Genomic DNA, 19779 nt, shown 5'->3' with positions numbered 1-19779 from the left:
TCAATTACAGAAGGTAAATAAATCCCAGAATAAAAAAAAAAAGAAAAAAGGAGAGACTGGGAGCTTCAGTTGCAGGCTTGGCCCACCTGAAAACAGCCCTCAGCCCCTCATCCAGGCTGGCCAGGCACCCCAGTGGGGACCCCCACCCTGAAGGGGGTGCGGGCAGCCTGAAAACAGCCCTCAGCCCCTCATCCAGGCTGGCCAAGCACCCCAGTGGGGACCCCCACCCTGAAGGGGTGCAGGCAGCCTGAAAACAGCCATCAGCCCCTCATCCAGGCTGGCCAGGCACCCAAGCAGGACCCCCACCCTGATCCGGGACACCATTCAGGGCAAACCAGCCGGCCCCCTCCCGTGCACCAGGCCTCTATCCTATATAATAAAAGGGTAATATGCAAACTGACCCTAACAGCAGAAAGACTGGGAATGACCGGTCACTATGACACACGCTGACCACCAGGGGGCAGACGCTCAATACAGGAGCTGCCCTCTGGTGGTCAGTATGCTCCCACATTGGGGAGCTCTGCTCAGCCACAAGCCAGGCTGATGGCTGCCAGTACAGCTGTGGTGGTGGGAGCCTCTCCTGCCTCCTCAGCAGCTCTAAGGATGTCTGACTACAGCTCAGGTCTGCTCCCTGCTGGCAAGTGGACATCCCCCGAGGGCTGCCAGGCTGCCAGAGGGATGTCTGATTGCCATCTTTGGCCCAATCCCCCGGGAGCAGGCCTCAGCCAGCAGGTGGTCATCCCCCGAGGGGTCCCAGACTGAGAGAGGGCACAGGCCGGGCTGAGGGAACCCCCCCCCCCCGCCCAGTGCACAAATGTGCACTGGGCCTCTAGTCTATATATATAAAAGCCTAAGCGACTATCTGACCATTCAACCGGTAGCTATGATATGCACTTGACCACCAGGGGGCAGGCGCTCAATGCATAGGCATGGAAACAGAGGGAAGGGAAGAGGGGGGAGGATGGGAAGAGATAAACCAAAGATCTTATATGCATACTAGAGGCCTGGTGCATGGATTCGTGCACCGGTGGGGTCCCTTGGCCCAAAGTCAAGTCTCTTTCTGTGGTAGGCAATTAGTGCCATTTGCCAACCACACCGAAAGACAGATGAAGTTAAGAGAATAAATCACATCAGCATAAAGCTGACGGGTATTCTACTGAGATCCTCCCCTAGGATCTCCCCTAAATTCCCAGCCTTTATTACACCTCAAAATGAGGGTCAAGCCTGCGCTCTCTCTCTCCCAGGAGCATGCCCAGTGCCTTTCCCCTCCTCCTCCTCCTCTTCTTCCTCCACAGGCATGTATCTCCTAAACTCTAAGGGACCCCAAGAAGTTTGCAACCAGGGTAGCAATGGACAGCAGCAGTTCATCCTGGCAAACCCCCTGAACTTGTCCCCAAGATCCCCTTCTCTCTAACTTCTTAGTGAACCCAGGCAGCCCAGCCTAGGCTCATTTCCCCACCTAGTATTTCTAATATCCTAGGCCCTTCTTTGTTTCACTGTCCCCAGCATTTTTTAAAAACATTTTTTTTATTGATTTCAGAGAGGAAGGGAGAGAGAGAGATAGAAACGTCAATGATGAGAAAGAATCATTGACTGGCTGCCTCCTGCACACCCTGACTGGATATGGAGCCGACAAACTGGGCACATGCCCTGACCAGGAATCTAACTGTGAGCTCCTGATTCATTGGTCAATGCTTAACCATTGCACCGCAACAGCCAGGCATTGTCCCCAGCTTAAATAAACATCCCCTAAAATTCACCTGGATTTGTGTTGTGAATTTTTTTTGTACAAAATCAAGAACCCACACAGAACTGGCTAGCCCTAGGCAAACCCCTAGGACCCGGTCCCCTTCCCCCCAGCCCACTTTACCTCTGGTAATCATCATACTGTCGCCTGTGTCCATGACGTGTTTTTTTTCTTAATCTCTTCACCTTTTTCACAGCAATTACCTTTAAGACTCATCTTTCTGGTCCTGTTGGAGAAAATAGATTTTAGGGAGACAAGAGTAGAAACAGGTCAACCTCTTAACTGGGTGTGACCTGGGCTAAAATGTTAGCACCGGGTGAGTGAGAAATGGCCAGATTCACTGTGAAGGGAGAGTTTATGGGGGTTGCTAATGAATTGGATTTGTGGGGTTTGATAGGAGTTCGAATAACAAGGGCTCCATAGGTATTGTAGGCAAAGAAGCTCTTTAATTTCTTTTTCTTAAGCTAGAATCTTTAAATCCAATTTATTTTATATGTTTATTGTTGAAAGTGTATGTCCTTTTACCCCCATTGGCCCCCTCCAGCCCACCCCCGCACCCCTTCCCAGGCCTTCACCACCCTTCTGTCTGTGTCCATGGGTTATGCATATATGCTTACAAGGTCTTTGGTTGCTCACCTCCCACCTACCCATCCACCTTCCCCCGCCTTCCCTTACAGATTCTTCACTCTGTTCCACCAGAAACTCTTTTCTTTCTGAGCGCTTCTATTACTGATTATCAGCGTCGGGATCATAGCGGCTCTGATAAAGATTTGCTCAATGGTTACATAAACAAACAGAACAAGCCTGTTTTATTTTTAGTAAAATCGTCTTTACTAGAGAAGGACCCGGTTTCGTTCACGCCCGTGAAACTCCCCAGGACGTGAACTCCCAGAAGTACCCTTGAGAAACTGCGCGCCGGGCTTTTCTGCGCATGCGCGACGCATCTGCTGGGCGGGGCCTCGGGGCTAATGACGCCGTGCCGGGAGCCTTGTGACGCAGTTGCGCGCTGAGGTTGGGAGACGCCGCCTGGAGCCCAGCCCGCCCTCTTCCGCTGAGGCCTCCGGCATGGAAACATCTGAACCACGTGCCGGAAACCAGCCCACGCCGACGCCGCCGCGCCACTCCTTGTCTTTCGGCGCCGAGCTGCCACGCATGTCATCGCGAGATCAACTCGCCGAAATGGCCGCGTCCACTCAAGGTAAGGACGAGCACGCGCGCCGCCGGCGTCGCGGGAGCCGCCTTCCTTGGCTGTTGAAGCAGGAGGCTCCACAGCCCGGCAGAGCTCCCCCGGGAGCCCTAACAGCGCAGGGACGGGGTGGGCGTCCGGGGTTTGCCCCTGTCCCGGCCGTTCCCAGGGTCCGGCCAAGGTCAGGCGCCAGGCAGGGGCTGATCGGCCCGGGGTGTTGCCTCCTGTTGGGCTCAGACTTCCGGCGCCGCCCCCAAAACCTAAGCCCTGAGACATTCCGTCCCTGTTCCGTCCCTGTTCTCCGTAGGTCTGGCACTTTGAGACCAAGGCGGCTTATTTCTCCCTTTGAACGCTCATGTCAAACCCCCGGCAAGTGTTTTTCTGTGTGCAAGGCGCCTCCCCTGGCGCTGTTGATGATTTTTAAAGAGTAGTATCCTTGGGATGGTACTTTGAAATAGTCTTTTCTTTAGTCTGCGTAAAGGAAGATTCCCAAGAATATAATACGCAGGGGAACACGTCTTTAAATCATGCTCTTGCCCTACTTTGACTACTTCATAGTCATAGTCAATTCAGTACTTGCTTACAAGATTCAAGTACTAAACAGAGCCATGGAACAGACAATCTCAGGGAAAGGGGGTCGGAGTGGGTGGAAAGAGATTAACCAAAGAATTTCTATGCATAACGCATGGACGCAGCATCTATAATACTTTAAACAAATATAAAAATATATTTTTATTGACTTCAGAGAGGAAGGGAGAAGGAGAGAGAGATAGAAACATCAATGCTGAGAGAGAATCATTGATTGGCTGCCTCCTGCATGCCCCACACTGGGGATCTAGCCCACAACCCTGGCATGTGTCCTGACCGGGAATCGAACTGTGACCTCCTGGTTCATAGGTCAATGCTCAACCACTGAGCCACACCATCCAGGCTAAAAATAAAAATTTAAAAATCAATGATATAAACTTAAAATGACATAAATTATGCCCTGGCTGGTGTGGCTCAGTGGATAGAGTGTCTACCTGTGGACTGAAGGGTCCCCAGTTCAATTCCGGTCAAGGGCACTTGCCTAGGTTGCAGGCGCGATCACCAGTGGGGGGTGTGCAGGAGGCAGCCGATCAATAAATCTCTCCCATCATTGTTTCTATCTCTCTCTCCCTCTCCCTTCCTCTCTGAAACCAATTTTAAAAATTACATAAATGATGTTAAAACAAAGACAGTGAAAATAGTCAAAACATCACTTTATTATTTGCCATGTTTTACTGTTATTTATGCTCTTAAGGCGATTTACATTTATTGTATCTATGTGATGGAAATGGCAGTATGGTGCACTACTGTATCTCTTCCCAAACTGTGTTCAGTGATGTCACAATTCAGTGATGTCACACTCACAGTGAGTGAATACACCAAGGAAATGGGCACACACTACAAATCAGCCCTCCCCCCAAACTGTTTGTTAAACATTTATAAACACACCACTGAATATAGATGACTAAGGGATTGCAATGCACAATCTAATTATTTTCCTGCAGAGCAGTCTGCCCTCACTTCAAATGTGTAGTTTGATCAAGTATTTGTACCTAGGAAATTATTGCCAGAAATTTTGAGGTTGATATCATGAATTTCGATCTTTATCATAGTGATCATCATGTAACACTGTGATCACTGATTTCCCCCAGTGCTTCGCAGTGTTTGTTGAATGACTGAAGTTGTGTGAACTAAATGGCTCTAATTTGATCCCCCTTTTGACTGGAGCCCCCTTTGAGCTAAGGGGCTTGGTAAAATTACATGAAAGCAGAACTCAAAACTCACTCTTACTTTCAGTTTTATTTAACAAAGCGAAAGAGTTTTTTCAGCATAGCAGTAATGTCGTCTTTCTTTTTTCTTTAAATATATTTTTATTGCTTTCAGAGATGGAGAGAAACATCAATGATGAGAGAGAATCATTGATTGGCTGCCTCCTGCACGCCCCCCTACTGACAATCAAGCCTGAATCCCGGGCCTGCGCCCTGACGTGGAATCGAACCACGATCTCCTGGTTAATAAGTCGAAACTCAACCACTGAGCAACGCTGGCCGAGCAGCAGTAATGTTTTCTTAGGTTAGAAAGAAGTTTTTCATTTAACTACTTGTGAGGTCATAGACAGCCCAATTCTTCAAACATCCATACTTTAGATCTGGGGAATTGGGATCCATCGTGAATTAATTCTTGAATTGTATTTTGTGTATGATAGCTAAGGTAAGGGTCGAGGGTTTTGATTTTACAGACACCTAATAGTTCTAATACAATTTGCTGAAGAGTTTCATTACCCATTTAATTACCTTGGTGCCATGTTTCAAAAATCAAATGACTATATGTGTATCCTTAGGTCAGTTTTACACTGTCAAATATGGTAGCTTTGTAAGTCTTGAAATTCTTTGACCTTTGTTCTTTTCCCCCCAAAATTGCTTTGGTCACTTATGGCTCTTTGTGTTTTCCTAAATGGTTGCAGCAACATCTTCCATTCCACGTGCTTTCTTTTCACTGTGACTTTGACATTCCTTCTGAGACAGGCTAGTAAGCCAGGATACACCCAATAGGGAAACTGAAACAGATAGTTAAACAGCAGTTTGCAGCCATCTAGTAATTTCTATCTTCCCTAAACCAGGGACACTAAGAGTAAATGGTTTACATTTCTCGCCACCCGCCCCCCCCCCCCCCCAGAGGGAAAATAGCTTAAACCACTCTACTCACGGAGACAGCAGGAATCCAAATTAGTGCCATTTGCCAACCACACCCAAGGACAGATGGAGTTGAGACTAAATCTCTTTTGGTACATCAGCATAAAGCTGATGAGTATTCTATTGAGATCCTCCCCTAAATGTCCAGCCTTTAAAACCCCTCAAAAATAAAGGTCCACTCCCCCACTCCCTTCTTCCCCTACAGGCATGCATCTCATAAACTCAACCAGACCTCAGTTCTTGTTTCCTTGAAGGAAAGATTTCAATCAAGAGACAAAATGCAGAGAAGCAAGCAAGAATTTATTGACCGAAGCAGAAACATGCTTAGGACAGTGGAAGGGCATAAAGAAGCAACAGGAGAGCCTAGGCTGGGCTGCTTTAACTCACTGGGAAGTCAGAGAAAAGGGGGCCTTGGAGACAGGTTCAGGGGTTAGCCCAGGACAAGCTGTCGCTGCCAACTGCTCCCCTGGTTGTAAATGTCATGAGGTCCCTTAGAGATTAGGGGATACATACCTGTGGGGGAAAGAGGGGAAGGGAATGGCACAGGCATGGTCCCAGGAGGGAGAGCACCCTGGGACTGAGCTGCTGCTGCCCATTGCATCCCTGGTTGTAAGTCTCATGGGCCCCCTTATATGTTTGGGCATACGTGGCAGGGCATAAGGGGTGGGGAGGGGGAGCACACAGGGACCTTAATTTTCAGGAGTTAAGGGTTGGGCATTTAGGGGAGGTCTTAGGGGTGGATCAATAGAATATTCATCAGCTTTATGCTGACACACCAAAATGAGTTTCTCTTAATTTATCTGTCCTTGGGTGTGACTTGCAAATGGCACTAGGTGGATTTCTGTTATCTGTCTCCCTGAGTAGGGTGACTTAAGCTATTTATTCTCTGGTTGGGGAGAAGTGTCTTTGGTTTAGGGAAGATAGGATTTACTCGGTGGCTGTAAACTGCTATGTAACTACTATCTGTCTTAGTTTCTCCTATTCCACTTGTCCTGGAATTTTCCTAGCTTCTTACTATTCTATATCACTAAGTGACCCCACAAGGCTTGCAACCAGGGCACTGAGGGGTAGTGGCATTTCATCCCAAGCAAACCCCCCTGAACCTGTCTCCAAGGCCTCCTTCTCTCTGACTTTTTAGAGAGCTAAAGCAACCCAGCCTAGGCTCATTTCCCCACCTAGTACTTCTCCTGTTATCCTAAGCCCTTCCTTGTCCCCATCTTTAATAAACATCCTCTAAAATTCACCTGGACTCCTGAAACGTTTCCATCATGAAGTTAAGAAACCACACACTACTGGCTGACTCTAGGCAGACCCTTAGGCCAGGTCCCCTTTCTGGTAACACTTCCAATGAGTTGATGGGGTCTGTATTCTCTCTTGAATCTGAGCGCGAGTTTGTGGCTGATCCAACAGGATGCAGCGGAAGTAACACTGTTTGGCTTCTGAGGGTAGGCCTTAAATAGTCATTCTGCCCACCACTCAGACTCCCTTGCTCTCTCACTTTCTCCTTTGGAACAGGCATCCTTGAACCTAGACACCATGCTCTAAGGCAGTCCAAACTAACCACATAGAGGGACAGCCTGTGTGTGTGACTGTAGTAGATGATTTCAGACCCCTGCCTGTAAGTCTTGTATTTAAAGCCTCACACATCATGCAACTGGCATGTGCTGTGATGCTGTGCCCAGTCTTAATGCCTGCTTCACAGAGTCTGAGAGCACAATCAATGATTGTTTTGCTCCATGAAGTTTTGGGGGTAATTTGTTTTATAGTCATAGTAACTGAACAGTACGCTGGGCCCTGTGCATCTTCATATTCATTTTAGAAGCAGTTTGTCAATCTTCTTATATCATAAAAGCCTAATATGCTAAGTGTCTGGTTGCCCAGTGACTGGTAGACTGTTCAACAAATCAAAGCGTAATCCTACTATATAAAAAGCCTGGGGCTGTCACAACCGAAACAACTGGATGGAGAACCCAACGGCGGGCTGCGTGGGGTGACAAGGTTGGCAGGGGGTTAGTGAGGGACGACCAAACGACTGAACAGCAGGCTGTGTGGGGCCACCAGGCCGGCAGCAGTGGGCAGTTGGGGTGACCAGGTTGGCAGGGGGGGGCAGTTGGGGGTGACCAGGTCGGCAGGGGGAGCAGTTGGGGGTGACCAGGCTGGCAGGGGGGGCAATAAGGGGTGGCCAGGCTGGCAGGGGGGGAAGTTAGGGGCAACCAGGCTGGCATGGGGGGACAGTTGGGAGGGACCAGGTCAGCAGGGGGGCAGTTGAGGGTGACCAGGCCAGCGGGGGGGCAGTTAGGGGCAACCAGGCCAGCAGAAGGGGGCAGTTGGAGGCAACTAGGCTGGTGGGGGGGTCAGTAAGGGGCGACCAGGTTGGCAGGGGGGTAGTAAGGGGCAACCAGGCCAGCAGAGGGGAAGTTGGGGGCGACCAGGCCAGCAGGGGGGAAGTTGGGGGCGACCAGGCCAGCAGGCAGAGGCAGTTAGGGGCAATCAGGCTGGCAGGGGGGGGCAGTTAGGAACCAGCGGTCCTTTATTGTGAGAGGGATGTCCGACTGCCGGTTTAGGCCTGATCCTAGGGACTGGGCCTAAACTGGCTGAGGGTACTCCCCCCCCCCCCGCACAAAATTTGTGCACCGGGCCTCTAGTATGTTAATGCTGCTCAACTGCTCGCTAAGATGTGCACTGATCACCGGGGGCAGACGCTCCGACCTGTAGGTTAGCTTGCTGCTGGGCCAATCGGGACTGAGCGAGATGGGCCGGACATTCCCCAAAACCCTCCTGCGGTCCCTCCCCAACTGGCCAACCTCCTGCATCCCTCCCTGGCTTGCCGGCCCCTATCCGCCCTGATTGGTCCAATTGGGACTGGGCGAGACTGGGCCGGACATGCCCTGGAGCCCTCCCACGGTCCCTCCCCAGCCCCGATCATGCACTGGTGGGGTCCCTTGGCCTGGCCTGCACCCTCGCAATCTGGAACCCCTCAGGGATGTCAGAGAGCCGGTTTCAGCCTGATCCCACAGGCCACGCCCCTTGGGAGGATGCCAGAGGCAGGGCTCATGGCTGGTGAGCACTGCTGGGGCAGCCCGAGCTGGAGATCCACATAATACTCAGAATCTAGCAATTTGTGGGCCATTGAATATTATTGAGTTACTCCTGAAAAGGAGAAGAAAATGAAGGAAATCCATTTAATTTAGAATGCATTATTAAGTATTATTAGCAGTTTTTCCTATGTCTTTTTGGTGATCTTTTTAAAAATGTATTTTTATTGATTTCAGAGAGGAAGAGAAAGATAGACACATCAATAATGAGAGAGAATCATTGATCGGCCACCACCTCCACGCCCCCTACTGGAGATTGAGCCTGCAATCTGGGCATGTGCCCTTAACCGAAATTGAACCAGGGACCCTTTAGTCCGCAGGCAGACACTCTATCCACTGAACCAAACCAGCTAGGGCTTTTTGGTGGTTTTTAAATTCGAGAGGAAAAACTAGAGTTACTGACTTTAAATCGTCTAGGTTGTTTTCTTCTAGGACAAATATTATTTGTTGATTTCAGTCAGATTTTCAAGAATTGCCAGTCAGAATTTCAGAACTAATTTACTATTGAAAATAGAATAATATTGGGAGGTTCTTATTCCAACTATGTCTTTTTAAATCTCTTAATCTAGTTAGGAATGGTAGTAATTTATTGTAAAAGTGGCCATGTTCTTACTCACTATCTTCATTCTTGTAGGTCATTTTGAGTCACTGGACCTTGCGGAATATGCTAAGAAGCAGCCATGGTGGCGCTCTTAATCTAGTTAGGAATGGTAGTAATTTATTGTAAAAGTGGCCATGTTCTTATTCACTATCTTCATTCTTGTAGGTCATTTTGAGTCACTGGACCTTGCAGAATATGCTAAGAAGCAGCCATGGTGGCGCAAGCTGTTCGGGCAGGAAACTGGGCCCTCAGCTGAAAAATACAGCGTTGCAACCCAGCTGTTAATCGGAGGTGTCACTGGATGGTGAGTGATGTGAAAGGTGGCCGGTGTCTTTGTTTGCATGTTTTAATATCGTGGTGATGGGAATCACCTCCTTTAGCCAATAAAAGCACATTGGCTTCTGTGAAATCGATCACTTAATGTGTAGCATTTATCAAAACATGTTAAAGTGTGATTTAATGGCTACACAAAGTATTTACTACATGCCATATAATCATTTCCTTCTCACAACTCTGAAATCAGTACTGTTATTATTTATCCTCATGTCCCCCAGTTTTAGTGAGAAGTAATTGACATATATCACTATATAAGTTTAAGGTGTATAGCATGATGCTTTGATTTACATATATTGTGAAATGATTACCACAGTAGGTTTGGTTAACATCCATTATTTTATATAGATACAATAAAAAAAAGAGGAAAAAGTCTCCTTGTGATGAGAACTCTTAGGATTGGCTCTCTTAATAACTCTCCTATTTATCATACAGCGGTGTTAACTCTAGTCATCATGTACTTTACATCCCTGGTACTTATTTGTCTTATAACTACAAGTTAGTATCTTTGGACCGCCTTCTTCCAATTCCCCCTCCCCCTGCTCTCTATCTTTTTCCTTTTTCTTTCTTTCTTTTTTTTTTTTTTGTTAATCCTCACCCCAGGATATTTTTCCCCCGTTGATTTTTTTTAAAAAAAAATATTTTTATTGATTTCAGAGAGGAAGGGTGAGGGCGATAGAGATAGAAGCATCAATGATGAGAGGGAATCATTGATCGGCACGTGCCTCCTGCACGTTGGACCGAGCCCGCAACCGAGGCATGTGCTCCCGACCAGAATTGAACCTGGGACCCTTCGGTCTGCAGGCCGACGTTCTATCCACTGAGCCAAACCGGCTAGGGCTCCTGCATTGATTTTTTAGAGAGAGTGGAAGGGAGGGGGAGAAACAGAGAGAGAGAAACATCGATGTGAGACCCATCGATTGGCTGCCTCCCCCATGTGCCCTGACTGGGGCAGGGATCGAGCCTGCAACCCAGGTACGTGCCCTTGACTAAAATCGAACCTACGGCCCTTCAGTCAGTGGGCTGACACTAACCACTGAGCAAACCAGGTAGGGCTCTCTTTTTCTAGGATTCCACATATAAAGGAGATCATACAGTATTTGTTTTTCTTTGTCTGACTTATTTCACTTATCATAATGCCCTGTGGGTCCATCCATGTTGTTGTAAATGGTAAGATTTTCTCAAATTTTTAAGGCTAAATGATATTTCATATCATATATATATGATATATATATCATTTCATATATATAATATTTTAAATATTTCATTATATATGTGTATATATGTCAGAACTTTTTGTGTATTTAACAGCCTGTCGACTTGTCTGATGGTGGTTTGGTTTTTGTAGGTGCACAGGTTTCATATTCCAGAAGGTTGGAAAATTGGCTGCAACAGCTGTGGGAGGAGGATTTTTTCTCCTTCAGGTCTGTATGTGAAATATTCCTAGGTGTTTGGAAATTCTGCTTGCCCATTAGGGATGTGGTATGCGGAGCTGTAATGTAACCCTGCCAATATTACACTAGAATAGTCTTTGCACTTGTATACATGTACTATTTGAAATGCCAGCAACCTTTGAGTCAGACTTCATCAATTACTAGTTGCATTTTATTTTCTCACTTATAATATGGCCATATAAGTACCTATTTCTCTCTCTCACTCTAACCACGGAAACACCACCAGCCAGGGCTCTAACTTAAAACCTTTTAGAGAGGGGTAAGTGTATAAATAAAGTAAAAGAATTGCCAGGAGTCATTGAAGGGCTGTCTATTGAATTCTGGTGCCAGGCATAGGGCCTTGCACATAGGGTGGATGCCAAGTAGATGTTGAGTGAATATCATTGTCATACAAAGTCCTGGATGGCAAATGTCTCAATAAATGGAGTCAGAAGGGATTTCGATAAAGCACTTCAGTGATTCATCCTGACAAAAAGAAAGAATGAGCCTCTGTTTCCTATTTCTTGCCGTTGTTGAAACTATAGATTGCAAACCACACTGGCTACATCAAAATTGACTGGCAACGAGTAGAGAAGGACATGAAGAAGGCCAAGGAACAGCTGAAGATCCGCAAGAGCAACCACTTACCTACAGAGGTGAAAAGCAAAGCCGAGGAGGTGCGTCCGGTTTATTTATGTGAAGTGTGTGAAGGGTGCAGACAGTCGTGTGTGTCCAAAAATGGGCTTAGACATCTATTTGTCAACTTTGGATGGAATAGCTTCACCTCGGACATTTTTTAAAAATATATATTTTTATTGATTTCAGAGAGGAAGGGAGAGAGAGAAAGGTAAACATTAATGCTGAGCAAGAATCATGGATCGGCTGCCTCCTACACACCTAAACTGGGGATCGAGCCCACAACCTGGGCATGTGCCCTGACCGGGAATTGAACCATGATCTCCTTGTTCATAGGTCAATGCTCAACCACTGAGCCACACTGGCTGGGCTCAGGCATTTCTTTTAATTCTCACCCGGGGACATGCTTAGAGAGGGAGGGAGGGAGAGAGGGAGAGGAGTGTGGGGGACAGAGAGAGAGAGAGAAAGAGAGAGAGAGAGAAACAGAAACATCAATCAATCAGTTGTCTTCCATACATGCCGACTGGGAATCGAACCCACAACCTTTCAGTGCATAGGATGACACTTGAGCAGCTGAGCCACTCCAGCCAGGCCAGAGTCCTTTTTTTAAAAAGCTGGGCAATTGAAGTATTTGGTGACTTGTCAGTGAGTGAGAATGCAAAGTGATATGTGCACGTACGTGAGTCCATCATCTCTTGAACTAGTTCTTGTAGGGATGGGGGCAATGCAGCCAGTGAGGAGGATAATAAGGATGCAGATGGTACAGCCAATACAATCATTTTTTGTGTCCATGCAAAAAATGGACACATTTTTTTGTCCCCTCCCAGCCTCCGCCACCCCCCGGCACTTGCCCTCACCTCCCCCCCAACCCCCCACAGTGTCTTGCATCTATTGGTTGTGCTTCTATGCATGCATGCAGGTATATGAAAACAGTTATTTTTATTGAGTTAAAGATTTTTTTTTAATTCAAGAAAAATGATCTTTAATGTCTAGCCTTGGGGGTGGCAACCTTTTTTTGTAAAGGGCCAATGGTAAATATTTTCAGCTTTGTAAGCCATGTGGTTACAAATACTGAACTCCACTGTGTAGCACAAAAATAACCATAAATGATATTCAGACAAAGTGGGTGCAGCTTTGATGTGATGGAACTTGATTTTAAAGCACACAGCCAGCTGGATTTGACCCATGGGTGTGGTTTGCACAAAACCAGTTTAGGTTATATTGGCTGGCACTGGAGAACAGGAAAAAACTTTTCCTTTTTAAAAGGATGTGTTTTGCTACTGCTTTATTAGCCCGGCTGGTGTGGTTCAGTGGTTGAGGGTCGACCTATGAACCAGGAGGTCACGGTTTGATTCCCAGTCAAGGCACATGCCCGGGTTGTAGGCTGGATCCTCAGTAGGGGGCGTGCAGGAGGCAGACGATTATTGATTATCTCTCATCATTGATGTTTCTATCTCCCTCTCCCTCTCTGAAATCAATAAAAATATATTTGAAAAAGAGAAATATGTTAGATGTCCCCAAGTAATAATTACAGTGAACTGTAGAGAAATAAATGGCTGGCACCTTCATAGCCTGGAGCAATGGAGTTCTGGATTCACAGAGAAAGGGGAAGGATTTATGACTTAGGAGTAAACTGAATTAGGCCTTGTCTTTGAGGCACTCACACTCTAGTAGCAGTGACAGGAGAAAGCCATGTAATCAAATAGAATAGGTGGTAGTAGGTGAACTTGGGTTAAATGTTGGCAGATTGAACATAGCATTTCTCTGCTTCCTTCTGAAATATACCTAAATGACAGTAATAAAATAAAAGTGGTTAAACCCACAAGGACCAAGGAAACAGGAGAGGAATATCAGTAGACAGCAAATGTCAGCAAATTTGGGGGAGTTGGAAAGCACGTAGCTGAGTGGTAAATGACTTAGCAGACTAGAAAAAGGCTGGACACCGTTCCGCATAGCCAGGTATATGAAGACAGTTTTTTTTTAATTGAGTTAAAGATTATTTATTTATTTATTTATTTATTCAAAATTTATTTATATATTGTTTAAGGTATTACAAATAGTAGTACATATGTCTCCTTTTTCCCCCCATTGACCCTCTCCCCCCCCCCGACCTTCCCCTACCCCCCAGCACTTGCCCTCAACCCCCTCCGCAGTGTCTTGCATCTATTGGTTGTGCTTATACGCATGCATACAGGTATATGAAGACAGTTTTTTTTAATTGAGTTAAAGATATTTTAATTTTTATTTCAAGAAAAATGATCTTTGATAATGTTACATGCAATAAACATTAATATCTCAAGAAAAATGATTTTAAATATAATGTTGCATGCATTAAACACCCATTATTCAAGAAAAACATTCTTAAATATAATAATACTAGAGGCCCGGTGCACGAAATTCGTGCATGGGTAGGGTCCCTAGGCCTGGCGGTGATCAGGGCTGATCTGCGGGGCAACCGGTGGGTGATCGGGGGGTGGGGGGAGGGCATGCTGGTACCCACCTTGGCCGGCCTGAGCGTCTGCCCCTGGTGGTCAGTGCACGTCATAGCGACTGGTCGTTTCACTGGTTGTTCAGCCATTTGGTCAATTTGCATATTAGGCTTTTATTATATAAGACTAGAGGGTGGGGTCTGGCTAGGCCTGTGGGGGAAGAGGAGATGGTGGGAGGTTGGCTGGCGGGCCCCACCCCCAATTGGGGTAGGGGAGCCGATTGCAGTTGGGACTGGCCATGGGAGGGGCTGTGGGCAGTGGGCCCGCCAGCCCAACCCCTGATTGGTGTGTGGGGGGGCGTTTAGGGGTGGAGCTTGCTGGAGGGAGGGGCTGCGGGTTGATCGGGTGGTGGAGGCTGATCGGGGGCAGTACTGGCTGTGGGGAGGGGCAGTGAGCCGGTCAGCCCCGCCCCTGAATGGGGTTGAGAGGCCGATCAGGGGCCAGTGGCCTGAGGGAGGGGCCATGGGTGGTTGGCCAGCCAGCCCTGCCCCTGATTGGAGTTGGGGGGGGGCTAATCAGGGGCGGAGCTGGCTGAGGGGAAGGGCCATGGGCCCATCAGGGTGGTAGGGACCCACCAGGGGTGGGGCCGGCCCCACCCCCAGATCAGGCCAGTTTGCTTTAAAAAATATAGTTGAAAGTATCACACTTTTCCCTCTTTTCCCCCCATTGACCCCTTCTAGCCCACCCCCGCCTCAGGCCTTCACCACCCTATTGTCTATGTCCATTGGGTTATGCATATATGCATCCAAGTTCTTTGGTTGGTCACTTCCCACCCTCCCACCTTCCCACACCTTCCATCTGAGATTCCTCAGCCCATGAACACTTTTTAAAAATGTTTTTATTCAAAGAGAGGAAGGGAAAAGGAGATAGAAACATCAATGATGAGAGGGGATCATTGATCAGCTGCTTCTTGCACGTCCCCTACTGGGGAGCGAGCTCACAACTGGGGTATGTGCCCTGACAGGGAATTGAACTATGACCTCCTGGTTCATGGGTCCATGCCCAACCACCGAGCCACACCAACCAGGCCTCATGAATACTTTTTTTCAAAATATATTTTTTTAATTGATTTCAGAGAGGAAGGGAGAGGGAGAGATAGGAACATCAATGCTGAGAGAGAATAATGGATAGTCTGCCTCCTGCACACCCCCTCCTGGGGATCCAGCCCCAACCTGGGCATGTGCCCTGGACTGGAATCGAACCTGGGACCCTTCAGTCCTCAGGCCAATGCTTGTCCACTGAGCCAAACCAGCTAGGGCCCCATGAACACTTTTGAAGGTGGTGGTTCTACTTGGAAGAAAGTTCTCTTACCAACATTCTGAAGTGGAGATTATAGAACACAGACATGGGAGCTTCAGATGAGTAGGAACTAACTTGACTGGATGTAGGAAGCTTTGGGAATTTAAGAAAATAAGGACCTCATCTCTTAGTCATCCTCTGATATAGTGAAGTGTGAGAATAAGAATACATAGCATCTCCTTGAGAGATGGTCTCAGAGGGGTATGGGTGGATAGATGGACAGATGGATGGATAGGATGAATGTATAGAAAAATTTGGAGTTGAGATTCAGAGTGAACAGCCTCCACTGGATAGCAGGCATTGAAGAGAGTGGAAGGAGTGAAATTGGAAATCTTGAATTGCTCTAACCAGTTTATTGAATACAGCTCTGCTCTTTCCCCATAACTGCCCCCATGAACTCTGTCCTTCCCTGTCCCTGTGTGAACTTTTGGGCGGATTTCTTAGCTCTCTTCCTAAAGACAGAGTCCATTGGTGGGGGAGGCAGCCAGTTGATGTGTCTCACATCGATGTTGCTCTCTGTCTCTCCCCCTCCCTTCCACTCTCACTTGACTTCTCCTCAGCCTCTATATGACCAGTTATGTGGTCACACAAAGTCCTGTCTTGAAAACATCTGTTGAATTTAATCACTGTGCACTAGCACCCCTGCTACCACCTTGATCCAAACACCTACCATCTCACCTCCTGCTCTGTGTCCTACTTCCTACTGGGCTCCCTGTAGTCTTATTCTCCCCACAGCAGCCAGGGCTCTTTTTCACACGCAGGTCCATTTATAGCTTCTCTTACCCTGTGGGTAAAGTACAAACTACTCAACAGATGAGTGGATTGACATTGTCAAGATGGCAAAGATAACAGAGACAATCTCTATATCGTGATGGCGAACCTTTTTTTTTCTTCAAAATATATTTTATTGATTTTTTACAGAGAGGAAGGGAGAGAGATAGAGTCAGAAACATCCATGAGAGAGAAACATCGATCAGCTGCCTCCTGCACACCCCCACTGGGGATGTGCCCACAACCAAAGTTATATGCCCTTGACCAGAACCGAACCCGGGACCTTTCAGTCTGCAGGCCGACGCTCTATCCACTGAGCCAAACTGGCTAGGGCGATGGTGAACCTTTTGAGCCCGGCGTGTCAGCATTTTGAAAAACCCTAACTTAACTCTGGTGCCGTGTCACATATAGAAATTTTTTGATCTTTGCAACCATAGTAAAACAAAGACTTATATTTTTGATATTTATTTTAAATATTTAAATGCCATTTAACAGAAAAAATAAAAAAAAATCTGCCGAAACCGGTTTGGCTCAGTGGATAGAGCGTCGGCCTGCGGACTGAGGGGTCCCGGGTTCGATTCCGGTCAAGAGCATGTACCTGGGTTGCGGGCACATCCCCAGTGGGAGATGTGCAGGAGGCAGCTGATCGATGTTTCTCTCTCATCAATGTTTCTAACACTGTATCTCTCTCCCTTCCTCTCTGTGAAAAATCAATAAAATATAAAAATAAATAAATAAATAAAAATAAATAAAAAAATGAGTTCGCGTGTCACCTCTGACGCGTGTCATAGGTTCGCCATCACTGCTCTATATATATAAAAGCGTAAGATGCAAATCGACTGGACAGTGAAGCAACTGGTCGGCTATGATGTGCACTGACCATCGGGGCGGATGCTCAACACAGGAGCTGTCCCCAGCCTGTAGGCCCTAATCACCCGATTGGGAACTGGGGGTGGGTGGTGGCAGATGCAGGCAGCGCCAGGGCCCAGTTGCCCCACACACACAGGGCTACCGGTGGCAGTGGCAGGCGGGGCCAGCTGCCAGCAGCCAGGGAAGATCAGTCCTGATCTCAGGCCAGGCCTAAGGACCCTTCCTGCGCATGAATTCCATGCGCCGGGCCTCTAGTTTCTAATAATAGTAAGATCCTTAGCAAAATAGCTTATTGCCTGTCTCTTGTTTCCCAGGTGGTGTTGTTTGTGAAGAAGAATGTTCTAGTGACTGGTGGATTTTTCGGAGGCTTTCTGCTTGGCATGGCTTCCTAAGGAAGACCTCCTCTCTTCCGTTATTCCCGGTTTCTGTACCTAGACCAGCCTCTACACTCCATCATAGGACATCAAGTCTCCTCCTCTTCTCCTGTGCCTTCTTCCCTGCTATAGCATATCTGAATGGCTTCTATAGGCATCTGTTGATACGAACTGATAATGACCCTACCGTGAGCCTCATGACAACAACGGAAGATACAATAGACCACCTGTCCTCCCAGAACACTCCCCACTTGACTGAGCTGTAGGTCAGGAACGTTCCTTTCCCCCCGACATAAGATACTTACTAGCACAGTGCAATATAGCTCACTGTGGAGGATGAGTGGATCTTCAAAGGTGCCCCAAACTTGAATTAGAACAGGAATAACAAGCACATAGATACCTTAGTATGTGCGGCATGGAAAGGAACTGAATACATTTGCATTTAAGCATGAAAGATTTTTGGTGTCTACTTTCTTTTTTAGTTGGTTTTGGATTACAGAAAGAGGTATTTATAACTGTTAAAATTATCCTGACAAAATGGTGGGATAAACAGTATAATTGAAACATTATGGATGTAGAATGAACTTGTGCTAAACATATGATGAACTAAAGATAGGGTGTTTGGTGGGACAAAGTTTAGGGAAATCAACCAATAGATACATCATTGGATAATCAGACTTAATGAATCATTTTGGGGCATTAAGATGTTATCCGGGGATGGGGGGTTTCCACCATACAGGGTAATACGTCTCATGGCTATTCCCAAAGCATTTATTTATGGTCAAATAAATGACTTTAGCTGGGAGGAGGAAGCTCTTGGATTTTTATTTCATACAAACAGTTTTAAGCTTTGAAATGTGAAGTATTTACTTCTTGACAAAGCATTAGGGATAGTTAGCTCCTCTGTGCCAATTGTTTCTTTATCCAGTTAGTATAAAATACGTTAACGTTTGAACCAGGTTTAAAGAGGTAGCATCCTTGTCCTGCCCAGTTTGACTGGCAGAGGTTCTCAACCTGTGGGTCGCGACCCCTTTGGTGGTCGAACGACCCTTTCACAGGGGTCGCCTAAAACCATCCTGCATATCAGATATTTACATGACGATTCATAACAGTAGCAACATGACAGTGATGAAGTAGCAACGAAAATAATGTTATGGTTGGGTCACAACATGAGGAACTGTATTTAAAGGGCCAGAAGGTTGAGAACCACTGGGTTAGAGTGTCAGCCCATGGACTGAAGGAACCCAGGTTCGATTCCAGTCAAGGGCATGTACCTGGGTTGCATGCTCGATCCCCAGGCCTGATAGGGGCAAGTGTTGGAGGCAACCAATGGATGGGTCTCTCTCACATTGATGTTGCTCTCTCTCTGTCTCTCCGCCTCCCACTCTCTCTAAAAATGAATGGAAAAATATCCTTGGTTGAGGGTGCACAATAAAATGAAAAGGTAGCATCCCAGGTATTCAGAATTGAGAATGGTGGCAATAACATGTGAAATCAATTATTTCCATCATGAAATGTAAACTGCTGTCTCATGACTCTGACTCTTAGACTTATTCTTTAAAATAAAAGTTCAGCCCTAGCCAGTTTTGCTCAGTGGATAGAGCATCAGCCTACAGACTAAAAGGTCCCAGGTTCGATTCCTACCAGGGGCACATGCCTGGGTTGTGAGCTCGATCCCTCCCAGTGGGGGACATGCAGGAGGCATCCGATCAGTGATTCTCATCATTGATGTTTCTATCTCCCTTCCTCTCTGAAATCAATAAAAAATATATTAAAAAAAAGTTTATAGACAAACATAGGCTTAGAGTCTCAGTGCACTTTGCTGTAATGGTCTGATATCACATCTGCAGCCCTATCTAGAATATCTGCTTCTAGAGGGCAAGGTTTGTGTGTTCACCATTATACCACGGAGCCTAGAACTTAATAGGTACCATTTGCTGAATATATGAGTAATGACCTCATACAAAGGTATCTGGAAAAGGGGCTGATGCAAAGACTTGAGACTTTATTTTTTTATTTTTGTTTTTTAAAGAATTAAGACTATGAATTCTGAGAATACAGAAAACTTGGAATTTGTTTTTTTTTAAATATATTTTTATTGATTTCAGAGCATAAGGGAGAGGGAGAGATAGGAACATTAATGATGAGAGAGAATTGATCGGCTGCCTCCTGCACGCCCCCTACCAGGGATGGAGCCCACATCCTGGGCTTATGCTCTTGACCAG

General features: G+C 46.7%; 1 protein-coding gene across 1 annotated transcript; it reads left to right on the top strand.

The window, feature by feature from the left end:
• Positions 1 to 2764: 2764 nt before the first annotated feature.
• Positions 2765 to 18359, top strand: FUNDC2 (FUN14 domain containing 2). Its single transcript, XM_059679621.1, has 5 exons — positions 2765 to 2945; positions 9515 to 9653; positions 11031 to 11106; positions 11661 to 11792; positions 17495 to 18359. The coding sequence occupies exons 1-5, from the start codon at positions 2813 to 2815 to the stop codon at positions 17570 to 17572; spliced, it is 558 nt and encodes a 185-aa protein (XP_059535604.1). The 5' UTR covers positions 2765 to 2812; the 3' UTR covers positions 17573 to 18359.
• Positions 18360 to 19779: the final 1420 nt, after the last annotated feature.

Source organism: Myotis daubentonii, chromosome X (assembly GCF_963259705.1).
Source record: "Myotis daubentonii chromosome X, mMyoDau2.1, whole genome shotgun sequence".
In the NCBI taxonomy this organism is placed as follows: domain Eukaryota; kingdom Metazoa; phylum Chordata; class Mammalia; order Chiroptera; family Vespertilionidae; genus Myotis; species Myotis daubentonii.
Note: the sequence above shows the minus strand (reverse complement) of the source record. Positions and strands in the feature narration are given on the sequence as shown.